Source organism: Lepisosteus platostomus, chromosome 10 (assembly GCF_059453375.1).
Source record: "Lepisosteus platostomus isolate fLepPlt1 chromosome 10, fLepPlt1.hap1, whole genome shotgun sequence".
Taxonomy (NCBI): Eukaryota; Metazoa; Chordata; class Actinopteri; order Semionotiformes; family Lepisosteidae; genus Lepisosteus; species Lepisosteus platostomus.
The window spans coordinates 11,263,832-11,282,952 of NC_142620.1; the positions used below are offsets into that span (position 1 = coordinate 11,263,832).

Consider the following 19,121-nt stretch of genomic DNA (forward strand, 5'->3'; position numbering starts at 1 on the left):
AATACACAACACAAGTCATCAGCAAACAAAAGAACAGATCATACACCTAAAATCAAACTGATTGTGATACAAATACCTGGTATGAACATACAAAATACCATAAAAACTTGCACTCAGTACTTCTAAGAAGTACAGGATTAAGGCCCTTTTAAACACATTTTTAACCTCTCTAGGGACCTTGAATCTTTAGCCCAACGAAACATTGCAAATTGAGGATTCAGCAGATGGGGAGGTGTTTTTTATTATATTTTTTTCATTTTATGCCACTGTCAGAATGTCCCCCCACCTGTTTTTGTGGCTTGGCAATCACCTTCCCTGCATTCTAGAATGCTGCGTGTTCTACAAATGTGTGGAGAGCAGCACTAACCTGGATGTAGCGCTCGAGCTGGTCAATCTGCATGGGGAAGTCAGGGTGGTTGTTATTGTACAGTGCCACATTGCGGCAGGCCTGGTGCAGCATGGAGAACAGGGACCCCAGGCAGCGCAGCCGGGTGAAGTCCATGATGTGCTCCATCTTGGAGGCATGCTCCAGCGCCTTGATCACGAGCCCCGTGGAGGTGAAGTATGGCTGAAGGATGGTGGCAGCGTCTCTCTGGATCTGCATTTCAGAGAGTAGACAATATAAGGTAAGATCACTTTATTGGCCATATAAAATTTATTGTATTAGAAACTCGTCTTTCGCATACCCCTTGCTTTCCATGAGACACGCAGACAGGGAGAGAAGCTTGGGGTCAGAGAGCTGGGTCAGCCATTTATAGAGCGCCCCTGGAGCAGTTGGGGTTAAGGGCCTTGCTCAGGGGCCCAACAGACTGGGATTCCTCTGCCAGCTGCGGGATACGAACCAGCAACCTTCCAGCCACAGGAGCTGATCCTTAGCCACAGAGCCACCGCCCCAATTTAAAGAACTGTATGATTATAACTTGACCTATTTCAATGGTAAACAACATTTTGGTATTCCAATACCTATGATTAATCAAGAATTCTCTTACCAAGAAGAGAAACCACAGATTTCTGACAGAAGTCAGGCAGATTACAAGAGGAGTAACTGGTTATTTCGCAGAGAAGAAAAAGCAATTCTCGATGGTTTCCCCAATTCCGAAAGGAGTCAAAAGCAGCGGCGCTGCTGTATGGACAAACCAAGCGCTCGAGAAGCAGATCAGGGGTGCAGAGCTGTGCTGCTGCGAAGGCACATGAGAAAGCACGGGTACCTGCAGCATGGGGGAGGCAGTCTCCTCGCCTTCATCCTCCACGCCCTTGCGCATGCGCTGTGCCTCGTCTTCTCCCTCATCCAGCGGGATGCTGCGCAGCCGTGCCAGGAAGTTGTTGAAGATCATGTCGGTACTGAGGACGTCCTCACTGAACCATACCATACCACAGCGCGACACTGTGGCCAGTGTGGCATACTTCAGGTCCTGCACCTCAAACATGATGCGCACCTGAGGCAGACAAAGACAGGAAACCGTTCCATTATATCATCCAGGTGGGGCTGCACATTGGTGGTGGTGGAGGGGAGTCCCCATTACCTGTAAAACGCTTTGAGTGGAGTGTCCAGAAAAGCGCTATATAAGTGTAAGCAATTATTATTATTATACTGCATACAGAAAACCTTTGTATGGAGATGGATTAACTTGACCTAGTTTGGTGCACTTTTCTAATCGAGTATTATTTGCAAAACTTTTTAAAATGGTTTCCACTTATAAGAACTGCTATATTCAGCTAATTTTCCTTTCACAACGTGAAAGGAAAATCCCATTATTATAGATTATAGCATATGGCAACTGGTCCCGTTCTTTAATGGATCAGATGAAGTGAGCCACTATCTCTATAAACATTTAAAAATATTCCTTAAGAATACTATTTCTTTTCTAATATTTTTTGTTTACCGAATCAGAAAATTATCTGTTTCTCTGACAACAAAGCAGATTTCAAAGCACTGGTCTGTTTAACATCCTGAACATGTGTTTGGCAGCGTTTCTCTTTTAGAAAGGCACCTACATTAGGTGGAAGACTGAGACGTTCTCCATTGGGCAGGGTAAGCAGCTTGTTATCGTCCAGCACCGAGTTCAAGTTCTCCACCCACTCAGGGTCCACATCACCATCGAAGATGATCCACTGGCGCTTCTGTAGCTCACCTCTCACGTTGTCAATAATCCTGGACAAAAGCAAACATGCTCTCAATAAAAGGGCTCAAACCAACTCTTTATCAAAGAACAAATAACATTCTAACATGCTGCCCACTTTCATTTATGTCTGTATGACTGCTGCATCTAAATTGCAGGTTGGTCACAATGTAAAATGGCAACTGTAGACCTTAAGTTGAATGCATATGATTTTATACCTAATCATATATACATGATTTTAGATCCCTAAAAAGCTGAAGAGTCCTTAAAAATAATTTTAGCTCTCTAATATCAAGGAGTAAGACCTAACATATTATACTGTAAACCTCTATTCCCCGCCAAATAGCCACAGTTCGACACAAAAGAGCAGCTCAGCTTACTTCCTAAGCACATGTGTGAACAAGCCATCAGTCCACTCTCGGGTGTTGGGGTCCAGTGTCCCGTACAGGTGGTCTTTGCTGATAGCCTTTGGATCAATGATATGAGCCACTCCCTCAACCCCCTCCAGTCTCTCCAAGGCTTTGAGCAGCACTCTCCAGGCCATGGACTTCCCACTACCAGAGGGGCCCACCATCATCAGCCCGTGGTTAATCTGCGTGATCTGGTACAGCTGCAGCACCTGCAGACAGAACAATCCCATACCATGAACTAGGCCATTTGAAGGAGCTGCAAAGTCATATCAATTCTATTTCCACTTCTTTAACAATAATCAATATCGACTGCTTAATACCTTGCAGATCATTTTCTATTTTACAGCTTATAACAAGAGTGATGGCTTATGGTTTCTTTTAACATTTCAATCATTAGAAGCCAAATGATACCTGCAGTATCGACTTAACTGTCCAGCCTCAATTATCCTTAAACGCATGACAATGAATCAAAGGGTCTTATGTATTTTATAAATTTACTGATCTTTCAGCATTCAAATGAGAATTTTCCATTTTTGCTGTGCAGGGTGCACATGTTTTATATGCACAATTCATTACAGGGAGGAAGGAGCCAGCTGGCTCTCCAAGGCATACACTACTGTCCATAGGAGAGGACTGTACCTTTTCCACCCACATGCCTCCCACGTCTTCTCCTCCTCCATAGGTGAGGTACATCTCTGCGCAGACTTTCTTGAGCTCCTCGCGCAGGGCGGTCATCTCTCCGCGGTGGTACTGCACCCCTGGGAACACATCTGACAGCAGGCTGAACAGGAGTGGGATGTCCTCTGCCACCAGCTTGGGTACCATGGTCTCACACACACTCTGGATCAAGATCTGAGGGGAGGTCGCATTAAAAAAGAGTGAGCAGAGGAGAACGATGCCCAATATCGGTTCAACAAAATACTTGTAAAAGAGTCAAGACCATCTCTAAAAGCAATAACAGGACACCTGTAAAAACAATAAATGGTGATCTACCTTCTCGATGTTAAGTTCTTAAACCATAATTTTCAAGGATTATCTGATAAATCAAATTATAAAAGTAAATCCTAAGAATACAGAATCAGGGCTTCACAACATATCATTTGGTCCCCACCTTGTGATGTTTAAATCCCGAAGTTTTCCACATTTGGAAAGGAGTTAAGGATCACGTTAATGTGTGTACTCAACTCATTGCCGATCTTAAGGTTATACCACCATTTTTGAAGTTTTGTAAAGAGCATAAATTTCTTTATGTTCCTCTTTAAGGTTAGAACCAGTTTTTGATAAAAGCAGCAAATGATTAGTTAAAATACTGTTTTATATTGGTCTGAAATAAATGTGTAAAAAAATCAAACGGGTACATCTTCCTTTTTTATAAACTGCCAAGCAGTGTTAATTTAGTACTTCTGTCCAATGTCAATGATTCTACAGGCACATTACCTCTTGCTCAGGTAGATTCTCTGCGATTTCTCCCTCATCCACATCCTCTCCACGCTCTCTCTTCTCTCTCTTGATCTTCTGGATGTGCTCTCTCTTCACATTTCCGGCACTCACCAGCACACTCTTCAGGGCACGCAGGCCAAAGTCATAGTGACTCTGGGAGGACAGCTGCTCATCACACAGCCTGCGCACAAACACAGAGCATGGGTGTAATTCTGAATGGACAGGCTGGTTCAAATGATAGAAGCTAGAAGCAGCCCCAGAGGAGCCACTGTTTGATGTTGAACAGGGTGAGCTGTTGGCTCATGGCAAGAGATGTCTCAGAAAAGTCATAAAACCTCACTCCTACTGCCTATAAATTAAGGTCTCCTCCTGCGCATCACTGGAGCAAATTTCCTCAAGGAACAATTTTCAAACACATGAAACTATGACTGTGAAGGAAATGGGCAACTAAAGCCACTTAATACCAAATCAAAGATTCCCACATGTACAAACAACATGCCCACATTCTAAAATAGGAGACGTACTTGAAAAAGGGGACGATCTTCTTGGCCAGGATCTCAGCAGTACGGAAGCCCTGGGAGTAAAGCATGACCTGGGCAATCAGCTGGCGGTCAGGCTTGGTCATGGCCAGGCTGCGGAAGAGCTTCTTGAGGTTATCTGGCAGGTTAGAGCGACCGGCGTAGCCTGGGTTCATGGTGATGAAGATGGCCATGTCTGGGCTCACTTTCACTTGCTTGTTCAGCAGCTCACAGGTGATGGTCTGACTGCCTGCTAGAGATTTAAATTACACTCAAATTACCATACACACTACTCACGGGTTTTGTTAAATGTGAAAATGATGAAACTAAAAAAATAAACTAAATGCTGAAACACGTCAAAATGTTATTTGAGAAATGTTCTAGGTGCTTGCTTCCTTTGCATTGCTTTAAAGAAAATATGAATCTGTAATGAAGGAATGCAACCTTTAACAGCACAAGACAGTTTCTGCCTGACAGAGCTCCTGTATTTAAATGGGCAATTCTGTAGGTAGAGAAAACACAGTATTAGGAGAGCATACGTACCACGGTCGCGGTTGGGATTGTTGTGTTCTCTCAGGGCAACCTGGATGAACTGGACCTGCTGCGAGACAGCCGACAGCATCCTCTCCTCCAGTCGGTTGAACTCATCGAAGCAGCCCCAGGCGCCCACTTGGCATAGCCCCACGAAGATTCGGCCCATTGCCTGCAGAACAGGAAGCCACAGGTCACTGCCAGCCAGCAGCCATCAGGCATCCACACAAGACAACTGCTACAAGTCATTACTGAATCCGAATAGATGAGCTCATCTTGCAAGCTGGGAGGGTTTCTAATTTCCTGGACCTAAACAATTAATAGCAACTTGGTTTGAAGTATTTTGAGTGTCTTACAGAGAGAACTTATAAAAAAGATAATCAAAGAATCCAAGATTGAAATACAGGAAGGTGAAAACAGGAGCCCAAGTGACCATTTACACATACCTGGAAATCAAAAGTCTCATCACAGTTGAATACCAGCACAAAGCGTCCCAGCTGGTGACCAAGAGCCTTCACAGACTCCGTTTTCCCTGTCCCAGCCGGACCTACAACAGTGCAAAAAAACGTTATTAACACAAAAATAAAGTGTTAAAGACCTCAATAAAACTTGCATTAAGACTAAGAAAAGAATAAAGTTAATAATGTTATTGACTACGCAGACTGGAACAAAAAGCAGATGAGACCTGGTCTCTCAAAAAGGGAGCTTAAGAGCCATGCGATAAGTACTGTGGCAATTAATCTCTATATCTCCAGAAGTGAAAGGCTATCTACTGACCGAAGGGAGATCCACCAAGCCGAGCCTCCAGAGCCTGTGTCATGGTCAGGTAGCAGCGGTCAGTTAGGGGTGTTTGCACCAGCTTGTCCTGGACACCCAGGTACTCAAAGCCATAGTTAAACTTGGCATTGGCCATCTGGATAGAGAGCTGCTGCAGCACATCTGTCTGCTTGGGGTCGAAGTAGAAACGCATCTGGCAGAGCCACTCAAAGGACTTGGGGTTGTCAATCTTGTTCTTCATAAGAGTTCTGGTGACGTCCCTCTGGTGCACAAGCTCCGTAATCTGTTCAGGAAAAAAAAGGAATGAAGTCTACATTTCCAAGATGGGCCTGTTCACTGGTTGCAGACCAGATCTGCAGCACCAAAATGAATCGTAATTTTCTTAATTTAGTCTATAACAACGTGAATAACGTGAATGCTGCCAGTCTATGATAACTATAATAATCCATCAGGATATGCAAAACAGCCTTTGTAACTACAGTATATGTGAATATCACTCTTCTATATGCTAAGAGCACGATGCTCAGTTTTGACCCCTCCCTCGTCCATCCTGCAGAGTCTCCAGGTCACTCACCAGGTGCTCCAGTTTCTTCCTGCGTAGTGGCGGCTGCTCCATCAGCACAGTGTCGGCCAGCACATTGAGAGTGGCCTCCACGTTAGACAGCACCGCCTGCATGGGAGACATGTCTCCTCCACTGGCACTAGCAATGGTGTTGAGGGCATTCTCCACATTTTCAGACCAGGCAATCTGAGCTGACAGAACCACAAGCTGGGCCTAGAAACAGGGAGTGACAGGATTTAGTCAGTGCACATCTACACATATCTGCTCCATGATCTGAAAGCAATGTTCTATAGCAGGGGTGCCCAACCTTTTATAATATAAGATCTACTTTTTCATTTGCCAGTCCAGCGCGATCTACCAGTATGAATTTGAAGCTCTGATATAGGAAAAACAGACTGTGGGCACATCAGTACAATAACGATACCCATCACTAAAATGACAGCAAAGTTTCCACAGATCATAACGGACATCATTTAAACAGCTTATAAATTACTTTTGGTACTTGATCAAAATGTCATCTCTGTAAATGATTAGTATCGTAATTTTCAGCTTAGTTTTATTTTCAGTCTAAGCTGTATCTACAAAGCTCCCATAAACTCACAAGTTCTTGAGTAACTCAGATTATACAAACAATGAAGTAGTCTGTTCGAGTAAGAGTACGTATTGTAGGCTCTAAAGGCAATCTAAAAGCACACATACTTGGTATCTGTCGATCCAGTTGATGTAAGTGGCCAGGTCAATGGCTGTACCCTTGTTAAACACTCCGACTTCAGTGACGGACTCTGCAAGCAGCTTGGCCAAGGTCACCCTCATCTCTTTCTCAACCAAAGTCAGCCACTCATTGATCTTTGGGTGCTCTGTGATTGACACTGGGGTCTTGTAAATAATCTGGGAGATGAAAGTAGACATATCAGTATTGATTACCACATGATGCATAAGAGAGACTTTGCCCACTCCCCCACCAGAGCAGTGTCATCTTTAAATCGGTGTTGGGTTCCATCTTTATACATTTGGAAAACTGTGCACTAAAACCCTGGCAGTAGAGCAACAAAAAAAAGGACCTTACTAAAGGTCGAAGCCAATCTGGAGATCTTAAGTAAAAAGATACAAGGCAGTGCCACAATAAGGAAGCAATTCAATCTTGAAACACTCTGCCGTTCCACACCCTCCACCCCATGTCGGTCTCCTACCTCCTCTCCTTCTCGGGAGGAGATGCCCAGCACTTCGGTGTTGTCCTCGTTCAGAATGATGCTGGAAACGCCCGCAAACATCTTCTTGAAGTGTTTCTGCAGTTTGGCTACATTTTTGCTGTTACCAATAATTTCCAGCAAGTCTTCATCACCCACAAAGTAGAACCTATATAAGACATGGATAAAAAATTACTTTAAAGAGAAATCAAGGGCCCTAAGACAGCTTCTGCATGGCTATCCTGCACAGGGGCTTCACTGACGGCTTTACAAGGGCTTCCCGCTGCCGCAGTGGATGAAATGGGTATGGTGGCAATCAAATACCGTGGGAAGGATGAGCGCTCCCTCTCCAAGTATTCTCCCAGGGCTTTCTGGATCTTTCCCAGCAGGTCTGCCAGCCTCTCCAGAGACCTCTGCACACCCTGGATGTTCAGGACATCCATCACCAGTGGGGACTTTGTCACTTTCTTCATCAAGGCCAGGAACTCGGTGCTGATGCTGTGTGACATTGGGGGGGGGAAAAGTGTAGAAATATTTTACTAAGTCAAAAGCGGTTTGCACGCAACTTTAATCATTTAAATAGTTGCTGTATAAAGAATGGTTTGACAGACAATGTTCTTGAAGTCTGTTTTTGCAGCTCGGTACTTTTTATCGCAGACCACAACGGAAACTCCTGCCCATTCCCTATCCTTACCCACCTCTGGAATCTCTGAGTCTCGACTGGCAGCAGGTGCTTGATGTCAGCACTGCCGGTGAAGATGCCCTCCAGATAGACCCAGCGGCGCTGCACATCTATCCATACATCAAACAGCGCCATTATTCTGTTCAGCTTGTCCTCCCAGCTCAGTGCATCCTCCTCAAACACCTGCAGCACATGGGACAATTCCGTTAACAGCGGGTACAAAGAAGAGACTGAACAAAGCAGCTCCGCTGGTCTTCCCTTCGGTATGCCATGCAGCAAAATTCTCTTGCAAGCTCTAAGACTAACCCTATCCAACCATAAAACATACAGCATTTAACAAAGACAGAGGGAAAAAGACATACACCACGACATAAGGAGATTTGCAACTGCTGGAAGGCATGGGGGAGGATATACCTTGTAGTATGGAGAGAGCTTCATAGCGGAGACGCTGTTGATGTGTTCCTTGACTTTGTTGAAAAGGTCGTCCCATCCACGGATCAGCCGGCACTTGTTCTGGTAGTTGACCAAGTCTAGCTCGTAGGTGTTCCACACCTCCCGAATCTACAAGCAAAGAGTCAAAAGGTCTATAAGCAAATCTTCAGCAAAAATGGACCCAGAAAAGGAAAGAAAAAGTATCTCTTCTTGGGTGGTAAGAATCTTATTACTCTGTTCTAGTCATAACTGTTGAGCTTGTATCTAATGCATTTTTTAATGTTAAAAAATGAGTCTGAAAAACACTTTGGTAGCACCTCATGTCTGGGAAGGATTTTAAACAGAGTCAACTTCACTTGTGTATTAAAAAGACTTTAAGAGAGCAGTGATGGCTTTTCGTGCACGAATGTTGCTTCCACGTTATGTTGCTACATAACCGACCTGCTTGAGGAACTCCTCGAGGGCCATCTCTCCCTGTGCAACCAGCAGAACATCTTTGACGATAGCCTCATTCTTCTGCAAGTCAACATCCCAGATCTGGCCCAGCGTTAACTCTGACAGCACCCAGTTCACATGGAGCCTCTTCATCAGCTGCTTCCAGTGCCGGTCCTTCAGTGCCTCCGATTTCAGTTCGATCACCAGCATGTTTATCTACAAGCCACAATGCAGAGATAATTTAAGCCCCTTATGAGTCAATTCAGGGACATATGGATAATTATATACACCTCCTTGCAATGCACAGCCTTAAGAAATCTCAAATTAAATCATTGTTACTTTTGGATTAAAGACACAATTTTAAGACTCTTTAGAGAGTTTATGCTTTTACAGAAGACTGCAATTTAATATTTAAAATTTCTTTCAAAGCTGAAGCTTTGAAATTTCCTTCAAAGAATGAGACTCACCTTCATGTAGCCCTTGAGCAGTCTCTGCACATACTCATAGGAGGCATACTGCCGGAGACGAGCTGGGAAGTTCTTCAGCTGGTTCAGGAGACCATCCAAGCTTTGACGCAGCTACAGAAAGAATCAAGAATAAAAAAAATGATTAGGTCAGACACCAAAACTAGCACAGTGGGTTTTAAAAATTAGACCAGCTATACACTAAATTCAACAGTGCATTTAATTTTAGCAACAGGGTAAAGCAGTACCTTGCGTGGCTGCACAGAAACCCAGGGCTGCTCCTTCATCTGGTCAATCTGCTCCCACACCTTAGACAGCTCTGACCACACTCCCTTCAGGTCTTGCAGTTCCTCCAGAGCCACCTGCACCAGAAACAAGTAAAGAGACAGATGTGCATCAGACATTCCTCTGAGTGGAAAAAAACAGGGACAAGTGAAAGGGGGTCTGATGAGTGCAAACAGGACTGTGTGCACCGTGTGAGACAGCAGAGCTACTGTGTACCTGCACGCGCTCCTCGCTCCCGCTCAGCAGCCCAGTGTCGGTTAGCTCCAGGGCTTCCTTGGCTTTGGCACATTTCTCTCGGTCGTCCTTCAGGCGTCCAAACTTGCCCTCGTAGATGGTCAGGGCCTGGAGAGCTTCCTCTGGTCTAAGGTTTCCCTACAGGTGATGAGCAAAACGCCATTGAACAGAGCTGCACATATGCTGCACAGGGTGCATATTGTCCCACTACGATCAGATGTTTGAGACTGACTTTCCAGTTAAAAACCTTTGAAAGAGTACACCACTAAGCAAAAAAGCTTTTTTAAGAAACTAAGGGTCTCATACTTCATATTAAAGACTTAAGTCCTTGAAATGTTCGCCCCAGGAGAGGGGAGGCGGGTGAGAAGACTCACAGCGACCGGCTTGGTCTTCTCCCAGTCCGTGAGCAGGTCGGTGGTGCGGCTCTCCACGGCGCGGTCCTCCTGCACAATCTTCATCTGCAGGTTGGCCACCTGTTGCTGGATGGCCGTGTCCTTGCGCTTCATGATGTCGCTGAACGCCCCCCACTCTCCCTCGATGTTGTCGATGTACAGCCAGGATGGAGGGAACTGGAACCGCTGCTTCTCCAGTAGACGCTGGCCATTGCGGTAAAGCTGACGCAGGAAGGAGGAAGTGGAGGAGGTTACAGACAACGAGTTGAAGTCTTAACCCATCCAGCCGAAATCCTTCTAATCCTAAGGTAAGGGTCATGTCAACCTGGAGTCTAGCCCAGGAGCACAGGCAGTAAATGTGGGATTACACCCTAGATGGTACACCACAACCCACACAATGCATACACACACAAGACACTTTAGAGACACCCGTATGTCTTTGGAAGATAATTACAAACTGGAACACCTGGCAAAAAAACACTAACAGGGAAAATATGCAAACCAAAACAGAACAGGGACACCAGTTTGGAAGTAAAGCTAGGACCCAAGGCCTGGGAGGCATCAGTGCTAACTGCCCCACCATCATGTCGACCAATAAAAAAAATTATTAAACCTAATGCTCAGAATTGGTATCTAGTGTTCACAGGGAAACAATACAAGAGCTACACATTTAGGCACAGCTATGCTACTAGTTTTTTTTTTATACAAGGAAAGAAAGCTAATTCAGTTTATAGTGGCCTCCCTTACATCGACTTGCTTCTCAAACTGCTTGATCTTGCGTTTCAGGGACTGCACATAAGTGATAAAGGTGACGGCATCGGAGGTGCTGGCTGTGTCCACGGAGTGCTGCTCCAGCTCTTGGCGGGACTGTGAGAACAAAACAAGTGAGTGAGGTAGATGCTAGGAAGCTGCCCACTGATACTTCATTATGATGAGGCACGTGCCATTTACGCCTACCTTGGAGATCTGAGAGTGGAAATCCTGCATGTTCTGTCCAAGCATCTGCCCAAATTTGCTCAGAACTTCTTTGTGCCAAGAATCATATTTCAAGTTCACCTTCGACTGGACCTGTATTTCGAGAGGGAAAAAAGAACAAAAAATGAAACAGTCTCATCTGTTCTGACAGGATGTGACGGGAACAGAACAGCAGTAGTGCACTGGAGTCAAAAACTGAGCTATGATTTGGAGGTGCAAAAAAAAGGTGCCAAACTGAACTATTTTATAGATAAACCATTCATGTCAAACAATCTCCAGGTTCAGTCAGTTGATTTTACCTTGCCGTAGTCTATGACCACAGGGCCAAACTCCTTCTTGGTCTCGGCATTATCAAAGGTTCCTCTAGCTTTTCGGATCTGAACCAGCAAAGCCTGCCACTTGTTCAGATCCTCCCCGAGACGGTTGTAAATGTTCTCTGCCTGCATGTCCCACAGACACTGATACTGGAGCCAAACCTGAAGAATTGTGACAGGGAAAACAAGACAACGTCAGCAAATATTTTTCAGGAACTTGAGATAGATATATTAGACTTTATTAAGCCTGTAGGGAAATTGATGTGTTACAGCAGTCCAGCCCAGGACAAACAAAAACAGACATCAGAATAGTTATAAAACAAAAGACAACAAAATAAATACATAGGTGTGTGCAAAATGTGATGATCATAATCACTGTAAAAACAATAGAATATGTGCAAAATGTGCATAGGTTTATACAGACTGATTGTCCAAAAAGTACACTGGAGCAACATGCTGTCCATAGAAGAGCAAATGAAGGGCTAACAGTCCTAGCCTAGGGCAGCGTTATACACCCTGACAGCCGCCAGGAGGAAAGACCTGCGGAAATGTTCCCTTGAACACCGTAGCTGGAGCAGTCTGTTGCCAAAAGTGCTCTGCTGCCCAGTAACAGTCCCATGAAGCGGATGAGAGGTGTTGTTCATGATGGCTGTGAGCTTGGTCAGCATTCTCCTGTCAGCCACCACCTCCATGGGGTCAAGGCTCATCCCCAACACAGAGTCAGCCTTCTTGATAAGTTTATTGAGCCTATTTGCATCTTTTGTCATGATGCTGCTGCCCAAGCACACAACAGCGTAGAAGATGGCCGCCACCACCACTGATTAAAAAAAAAATGTGTAACAGTGTTCCACACACACCAAAGGACCTGAGCCTCCTAAGAAAATAGAGCTGGCTCTGACCTTTCTTGTACAGGGCGTCAATGTTACCAGACTAGCTTTTCATCCAGGTGTACCCCTAAGTACTTGTAGGACTGTACGTCCTCTATGTCCTCACCCTGGATGGAAACAGGGTTCAGCAGAGACTTATTCCTTCGAAAGTCCAAGATCATTTCTTTGTCTTGCTGGTGTTAAGCTGGAGATGGTTAAGATGATACCACTCCACAAAGTTGGTAATCAAACTCCTATTTTCCTCCTCCCTCCCCTCTCTAATACACCCCACAATTGCAGAGGCATCCGAAAACTTCAGCAGATGACATGCCTCAGAGTTGCACTTGAAGAAGTCAGAGGTGTAAAAGGTGAACAGAAATGGAGCAAAGACAGTCCCCTGTGGAGCCCCAGTACTGCTAACAACCTGCTCGGACACACAGCTCTGTAGCCGTACATACTGTGGCTTGCAGGTCAGATAGTTTATAATCCAGGACATCAGATGTTTGGAAGCACCACAGAAAAGGTGCATCACAGCCAGTGCTGCACTCCAAACTTGAAGTTTATATCATGTCCCTTTAAACTGAAGTGGGTGAAAGTCACTTCACTTTGGAAAAGTGTTTTTCCACACCTTGGAAAAGTGTTACTTGCTTTTCTTCACTGGGCATCAGAAACAAACCTTATTTTTAACTTTGTACAGTTCAGAGATAACCGTGACAGCCCACACTTAAACACGTTTGTTTAGTTTCACAGATTAGTTTTGAATATTTTGTCTGTTTTTCTCCAGCAGTTCAACAAGAGATACCCAAAATAATTTTCCTTTAAAAATAAAAGAAGGGATGAAGTATAGAAGATTTGCAAAGTAATAGGCTTAGAAACAGATATAAAACAAAAGTACAAAATTCAGAACAGAATTTTAAACTTAAACTTTTAAAAATTATAAAATCAAACTGCAAACCATTAAAGTTTTGGTTACTGGAGTACTGGAATTTGAAATCAGTTTCTAAGATCATGGCACAAAACAAAGGCCTGTCAAATACAAAGAGAGCCATACCTTCACATACTGCTCCACCTCATTAACATTCTCTCTGACAGCAGAGTAGGCTTCCTCTAAGGCAGCAGGGCCATCAGGCATCCTGGTCAGGGCATTCCTATAGTACTTCTCCTCCTCAGACAGTTCATAGTGCACCCCCACCTGACAGCAGAAAAATCACACTGCACTTGTTAACATGCAAACAATAAAATCTCTTAACTTTCAATAACCTGAGTTGAGCTGCTACTTTATTATTCAATTTCAGAGAAGCATGTCCACGCTGGGAATAATTCAGAAGTGAAAAACTAACACAAAATTAGCATCAAAAACAGAATGAGCTTTTACACATTTCCAGCTGCAATAAGCTTTTTTAAAAATCTTTCTGTATCACACAACATGGTTGTCAAATTCAGATTGGACACAACAGAATCCACTTTCACAGGATTATCTTCAGACGTTGAGACTTGCTTCCCAGTCAAGTATTAATAATTACTTAAACTGCAAACCTGATATCTCTGACTCTGAATTCGGGGAAGAGACAAGATGACCATCTTCCACGCAAACATCTCCTGATAAAGCTTGTACCGGCAGTCTTCAATGGGAGGGTTAAGGTAGATGACTTGATTCGTGATCCTCAGCTCATGTACAACATTCTGCAAAAGAAGACACCCTATGAGCAGCAAGAAGTAACTCCTGCATCATATTAAATACCACACGGTAGTAGCACAGCCCCATCAAACACCAATGCACACCTGCACTCAGAAAGCTCTGAAAGATATGGTCAACCTTCACAATGTGAACGTGAACTCTCACCTTGATCTTTGGTTCTCCTCCAGGCTTGTGACTGACTTGAGGAGCGTCAGTGTCCATGTCCACATCTGCTTTGTCTTCCATCTGTCCTCGCAGGACCTGGGTCCAGGCTCGGAGTCCGGCCTGCAGACGCACACCCAGGATCCTCTCGATCTGCACAGATATTAAAACAGGTAGTTTTGAGCTAACCCACACAGCACATCCAAAAACGTCAAAACAATTTATTGTTAAAAACTGTAAGAAATGTCTTCTATTACAAGTTAGTCAACCTTCTAGTACATCTTCAAAGAATATAGTTAAGCACATCCCACAGTTTGATCAAGTTCAGACAAATCTGAATTCACTGACCTCCATGTCTAGCTTGTTGACCCATATAGGCAGGTTGGAGTAGGAGTGCAGGTTCAAGTCATCCACTGCCTTCTGAACTCGGTTCAGGATCTCGGTAAAAGTCTTGTGGTCATACATGCAGGTCTCCAGAGAGCGCACCTCCAGGTCAATCTTCTCCTCAATGATGAGAAGGTCATCCACCTAGGAAAGGAAATGCAAAAAGATCAGCACTTACATTTTCAAGCTTGTAATTACTTATCACATGAGAACTCAGATAACTATGGCAGTCAGACAAAATCTTAACATGTCTCACATTATTCAACAGGCATTTAACAGAAAATCCCCAACAGCAGCAAATCACTTTCCGACTGTCACTAAAAGAGTGACAATGAATTACTGAACCCTGGTAATCAAAATGCATAAGAAACTCCTGAAAGTAGAACCAGATAATATTATTAAAGACAAAGGGAGAAAGCTGAAAACTGACCTTCTCCTGGAAGTTGAAGACAGTTTCTGCCAGCCGCTGGACGTAAGGATCGAGCTTGTAAGACTCCCACACGAGGGCGATGCCCTCTCCGATCAGAGCCTGCACCTCCTTCTTCAGCCCGGCCACCAGCAGGGAGATGGAGATGCGCTCCTCCACCTTCTCGCAAGTGCGCTCGTAGGTGCGCACGCTCTCAATCAGGGAGATGGCGAAGGGGTACAGCTGGTTGGCCTGGTGGGCCTTGTTGACGATGGCCAGGGGCACCCGGAAGCCCAGCCACTTGAGGTTGCGCACTTCCTTGGAGAGGGTGATGATCTCGGGGAGGAAGTTGACCTTGAGCTTCAGCACATTGCCGCTGCGGCCCCGCGCCCGGGTGCTCTCGATGGTGAAGATGCGGCCCGACACGCCCAGGTTCCGCTGCTGGACCTTGCGGGCCCAGTCGTCGAAAATCTCCTGGGTGTTCAGCTTCATGCGGAAACTGTCGCCGTCTTGCTTCAGCTTCAGCCCCTCCACGTGGTTCTCCCAGCCTTTGCCGAGCACGTCCTCCACTCGCTTCATGTAGGCGGTCAGCTGACGGTCAATCTGCTTGGCCCAGATGATGGAGCCGGAAACCGGAGGCAGGTCGCGTACGTGGCTCATCTTGCAAGCCTGGCTCTGGGGGTACTGTACCTTGAACTTGTCATGCAGGGACTCGATGTCATCCTTCACGCGCTGAATGAGCTGGGTCTGGTACTCGCGAATGGCCCCCCGAATGTGCGGGCGCACAAACAGGGCGTTGAAGCGGGAGAAGATGCGGAACATCTCGTTGGCGTTCTTTGCCGTGCCCAGCTGGTCGCGCAGGCGGGCGGTGATGCGCGTCTCCACGCGGTCGATCCGCTCGTCGTAGCGCTTCATCGCCGCCTCCCACGCCTCCATGCCTTCCTTCGACACGTCCAGCCCGTCCACCTCCTTCACATTCTCGTAGGCCAGATTCACCTCTTCGATGGCGTTGGCGTCCGCCGCGTCAAAAAGAACCTCCGCAACTTTCAGGTCTGGAGGCTCCACTGCCTCCCCTGGAGTCTGCTGGGGGACAGCGGATACCTGCGACCAACAAGCGACAGGGAAAGATTAGAAACACATTCACCGTCATAAGATTAGACTAAACGTTTAGTTTTTTTTCTTCTATATGCAATTTAAATCCCATCATGATTTGGGCCATTTGTAACATGCACCAGAAAGCCACACACAGGCAGGTGAAGGATTGTTTTTATATAACACCGTGATCTCAAAAATATTGCAATTATAACACTTGTAACCTTATGTTTGTACTCAAAGCACCAATCCTAACATCCACCATTAGCAAAAGTTACTAATGTTTAAAATGCTTTTGTTAACAATATGTCCTTGAGATTCTGACACAATGCACAGACTGCAGGGAGCTGCAAATCAAGTTGTTCCATAACAGATGTGCAGCAGGCAAGAAAGGAAAGTCATCCAACTGCTGGAAGGGAGGGGGGGGTGCGTAGGACTGAGAATTCAAATTTTTTGTTATCTGTTTATAAAGAAAAAACGCTTCCAGGGGAATGGGTAGAGAAAGAAAAAAGAAAACTTTTTCTTCCTCTAATGCTGCTATATGGTGCCTTGACTTCAGCTGAAATAAAGGCCTGATGATTGCTTCACCTCTGTAGCCTGGACTCGCATTCTTTTCCCGGTCTCCTAAAGAGGGTTCCCCTCACCAATCTGGGAAGCACAACTCAAGTCTCCGAGGGGGTCTTGTTCCCAGTGCTGTACCTGTGGTCTGAGGACGCGCACGATGACGGCTCTAAGCTGTTCGTGCTGCCGTCTGAAGCGCCTCATGTGATCCAGGCGGGATTGCAGCTTGCGGTGGGCGGGGTTGATGCGCCACACCATTTTGAGGTTCTCTTCCCTCTTCCTCTTCACAATGTCCCTCAGCAGCACCTGAAGCTTCTCATACTCATCATCCCAGGCTTGAAAAACCTCAAAGCACGCCACCATCACCTGAGAGAGAATGGACAGGGAGGGGATCAACAACAAGCTTGAGGAAGTATCACAGGCAAAGACATTTTCACCCTACAAATGAAAGGAAATTTTCTTTTTGGCTGTTGACTGAAACTTTCATCAATCCACTCTACATTCTACCCAAGCTTACGGGTTTTCCGATCTACCTTTGCCACTCAAATCTACTGATTAAATCTCCTGTTGTTAGACCTTTTCAGTTTAAAGAGATGAAAAGCTCTACTGAAGAAAACTGACCTTGTCAAATTCTTCATAGGCCACATGCATGAGCTTCCTGGTCCCCAGGACTTTGAGAAGCTGGGAGCTGAGGTCCCTTGAAATAGCTTCCACTAGGCGCAGGGCTCGCTGAATGGGATATTTAGTGTTCCTGATCTTCCTCAGGTGAGTGAAAATGGCCACTAGGGCCTGGCGAATTTTGTCCAATTCTGTGGCTGACAGAAGGTCGTTCAGTGGAAAGTCTTTCATCAGGGGGTTGTAGTCATTGACAGTCTCCACAGCCTGTTTCAGACCTGCAAAAAAACCCATTCAACCTTATAAGACAGAAATAATTATTTCCCATAAACAATCAGGGAGGATAAGATGATTTAAAACACTTGGTTTTCTTTGTAAATGAATCACAAGTCAGAATAAACAACGTGGTCAAAACAGAAGAGTTCGCAAGCCCACAGGAAAGCCCACTTACCAGTGTCAGTGTCAAAGCTGACAGTTGCATGGAAACGTTTGCCGTGTTTGAGGATGTCCAGGGTGAGAAGAACCTCAGGGCTTTCCCTTTTTTCCTGGATGCGGTTCAGCGCACGCTCCAGATTGAGCCAGAAACTGATCTCTTGCAGTGCTGTTCCAGAGGCAGGGTCCCTGTCAAGCTTAGTCACCTGAATAACGGCAGGAGAGTAGCAGCAAAGGGTAAGGACAAGGTCTACTGAAACCCAGCACAGACCACAGGTGCTGCATGCTGACCCACCATGGTAGTGTTGGGTCAAAACAAAATATTTAAGTTTCAAGTAGTTCAGCTATCGCTCTTTTTTTTTTAACCTTGAATATGCAACCTTTAACAGTACATTGTGAAGATCCAAAAAACAACTTTAATAAAAAAAAACATGCAAAGATAATTTAAATACTATCTGCAGATCAAAGCCATGTTACAGTAACATTACTGTTTCATGCAGAGGTTTAACATACATTAGCAATGTAATGGTGCCTTATGTTACGCTACTAAAACACAAAAATCAAACAGTGTCCCATGCCCCCTCCTGTTCACACCTTCTGAATCTCTCTGATCCAGCGGTTCACCCCAGACTGCAGCTGGTTGAGGAAGGTGGGGTCCTCCACTTTATCCCCGAAGTCGGTGACCTTGGGCTTCTCCCCACGCTCGTAGCACTGCTTGGCCGTGTTTGTAATGATGGGGTGGATCTGCAGGCTGATCTCGGGGATCTCGATGTTCTGTTGCAGGTGCAGGAGCCCCATCTCCAGCTCCGCGATCTTCTTTTCCACGGAGGGCGCCATCTTGTCGCCATCCCTGGAGCAGCAGGAAAAAAACCCAGATCAGGTACTATTGATCTGTTACAGAGAGATTTAATAAGGGGCCTTTAGCTTCACAATTTGGATTCAACACTGTACCTAGGCAACATTGCTTTCAACTGCATTACTACTCTACCTTTAAAAGTAGTCTATTGGTTGATTCAAGCAAACAAGAACATTTCCACTGTTTGCCATTTATTTACAATTAGCTCCCTTAAATTCATTTATCAATACACGAAATGTGCATCCACTTTCAAAGTATCCTAAACTCATGAGTATCCGCAGACATTCAGGGTGCTTAGATGCATAATAATT

General features: G+C 45.2%; 1 protein-coding gene across 3 annotated transcripts in view; it reads right to left on the minus strand.

The window, feature by feature from the left end:
* The window catches only part of dync1h1 (dynein, cytoplasmic 1, heavy chain 1), a 46,814-nt gene that overhangs the window by 22,058 nt on the left and 5,635 nt on the right, over positions 1-19,121 (minus strand). For 2 of the 3 annotated variants that reach the window (XM_088648121.1, XM_088648120.1), the window contains exons 4-36: positions 18,549-18,804; positions 17,974-18,160; positions 17,529-17,800; positions 17,046-17,273; positions 15,279-16,355; positions 14,813-14,992; positions 14,468-14,617; positions 14,161-14,307; positions 13,676-13,816; positions 11,744-11,920; positions 11,427-11,537; positions 11,217-11,336; positions 10,452-10,691; positions 10,060-10,215; positions 9,807-9,920; positions 9,562-9,672; positions 9,101-9,310; positions 8,642-8,788; positions 8,244-8,410; positions 7,870-8,043; positions 7,549-7,714; positions 7,058-7,246; positions 6,371-6,571; positions 5,797-6,079; positions 5,466-5,566; positions 5,032-5,191; positions 4,495-4,741; positions 3,968-4,151; positions 3,170-3,382; positions 2,501-2,739; positions 1,996-2,152; positions 1,209-1,436; positions 368-598 (exon numbers count right to left, since the gene is read on the minus strand). In XM_088648121.1, coding sequence (XP_088504247.1) covers positions 368-598; positions 1,209-1,436; positions 1,996-2,152; positions 2,501-2,739; positions 3,170-3,382; positions 3,968-4,151; positions 4,495-4,741; positions 5,032-5,191; positions 5,466-5,566; positions 5,797-6,079; positions 6,371-6,571; positions 7,058-7,246; positions 7,549-7,714; positions 7,870-8,043; positions 8,244-8,410; positions 8,642-8,788; positions 9,101-9,310; positions 9,562-9,672; positions 9,807-9,920; positions 10,060-10,215; positions 10,452-10,691; positions 11,217-11,336; positions 11,427-11,537; positions 11,744-11,920; positions 13,676-13,816; positions 14,161-14,307; positions 14,468-14,617; positions 14,813-14,992; positions 15,279-16,355; positions 17,046-17,273; positions 17,529-17,800; positions 17,974-18,160; positions 18,549-18,804 — 6,964 coding nt within the window. The remainder of the gene's footprint in view (positions 1-367; positions 599-1,208; positions 1,437-1,995; positions 2,153-2,500; positions 2,740-3,169; positions 3,383-3,967; positions 4,152-4,494; positions 4,742-5,031; positions 5,192-5,465; positions 5,567-5,796; positions 6,080-6,370; positions 6,572-7,057; positions 7,247-7,548; positions 7,715-7,869; positions 8,044-8,243; positions 8,411-8,641; positions 8,789-9,100; positions 9,311-9,561; positions 9,673-9,806; positions 9,921-10,059; positions 10,216-10,451; positions 10,692-11,216; positions 11,337-11,426; positions 11,538-11,743; positions 11,921-13,675; positions 13,817-14,160; positions 14,308-14,467; positions 14,618-14,812; positions 14,993-15,278; positions 16,356-17,045; positions 17,274-17,528; positions 17,801-17,973; positions 18,161-18,548; positions 18,805-19,121) is intronic. The other variant, XM_088648123.1, reaches the window with a different exon arrangement.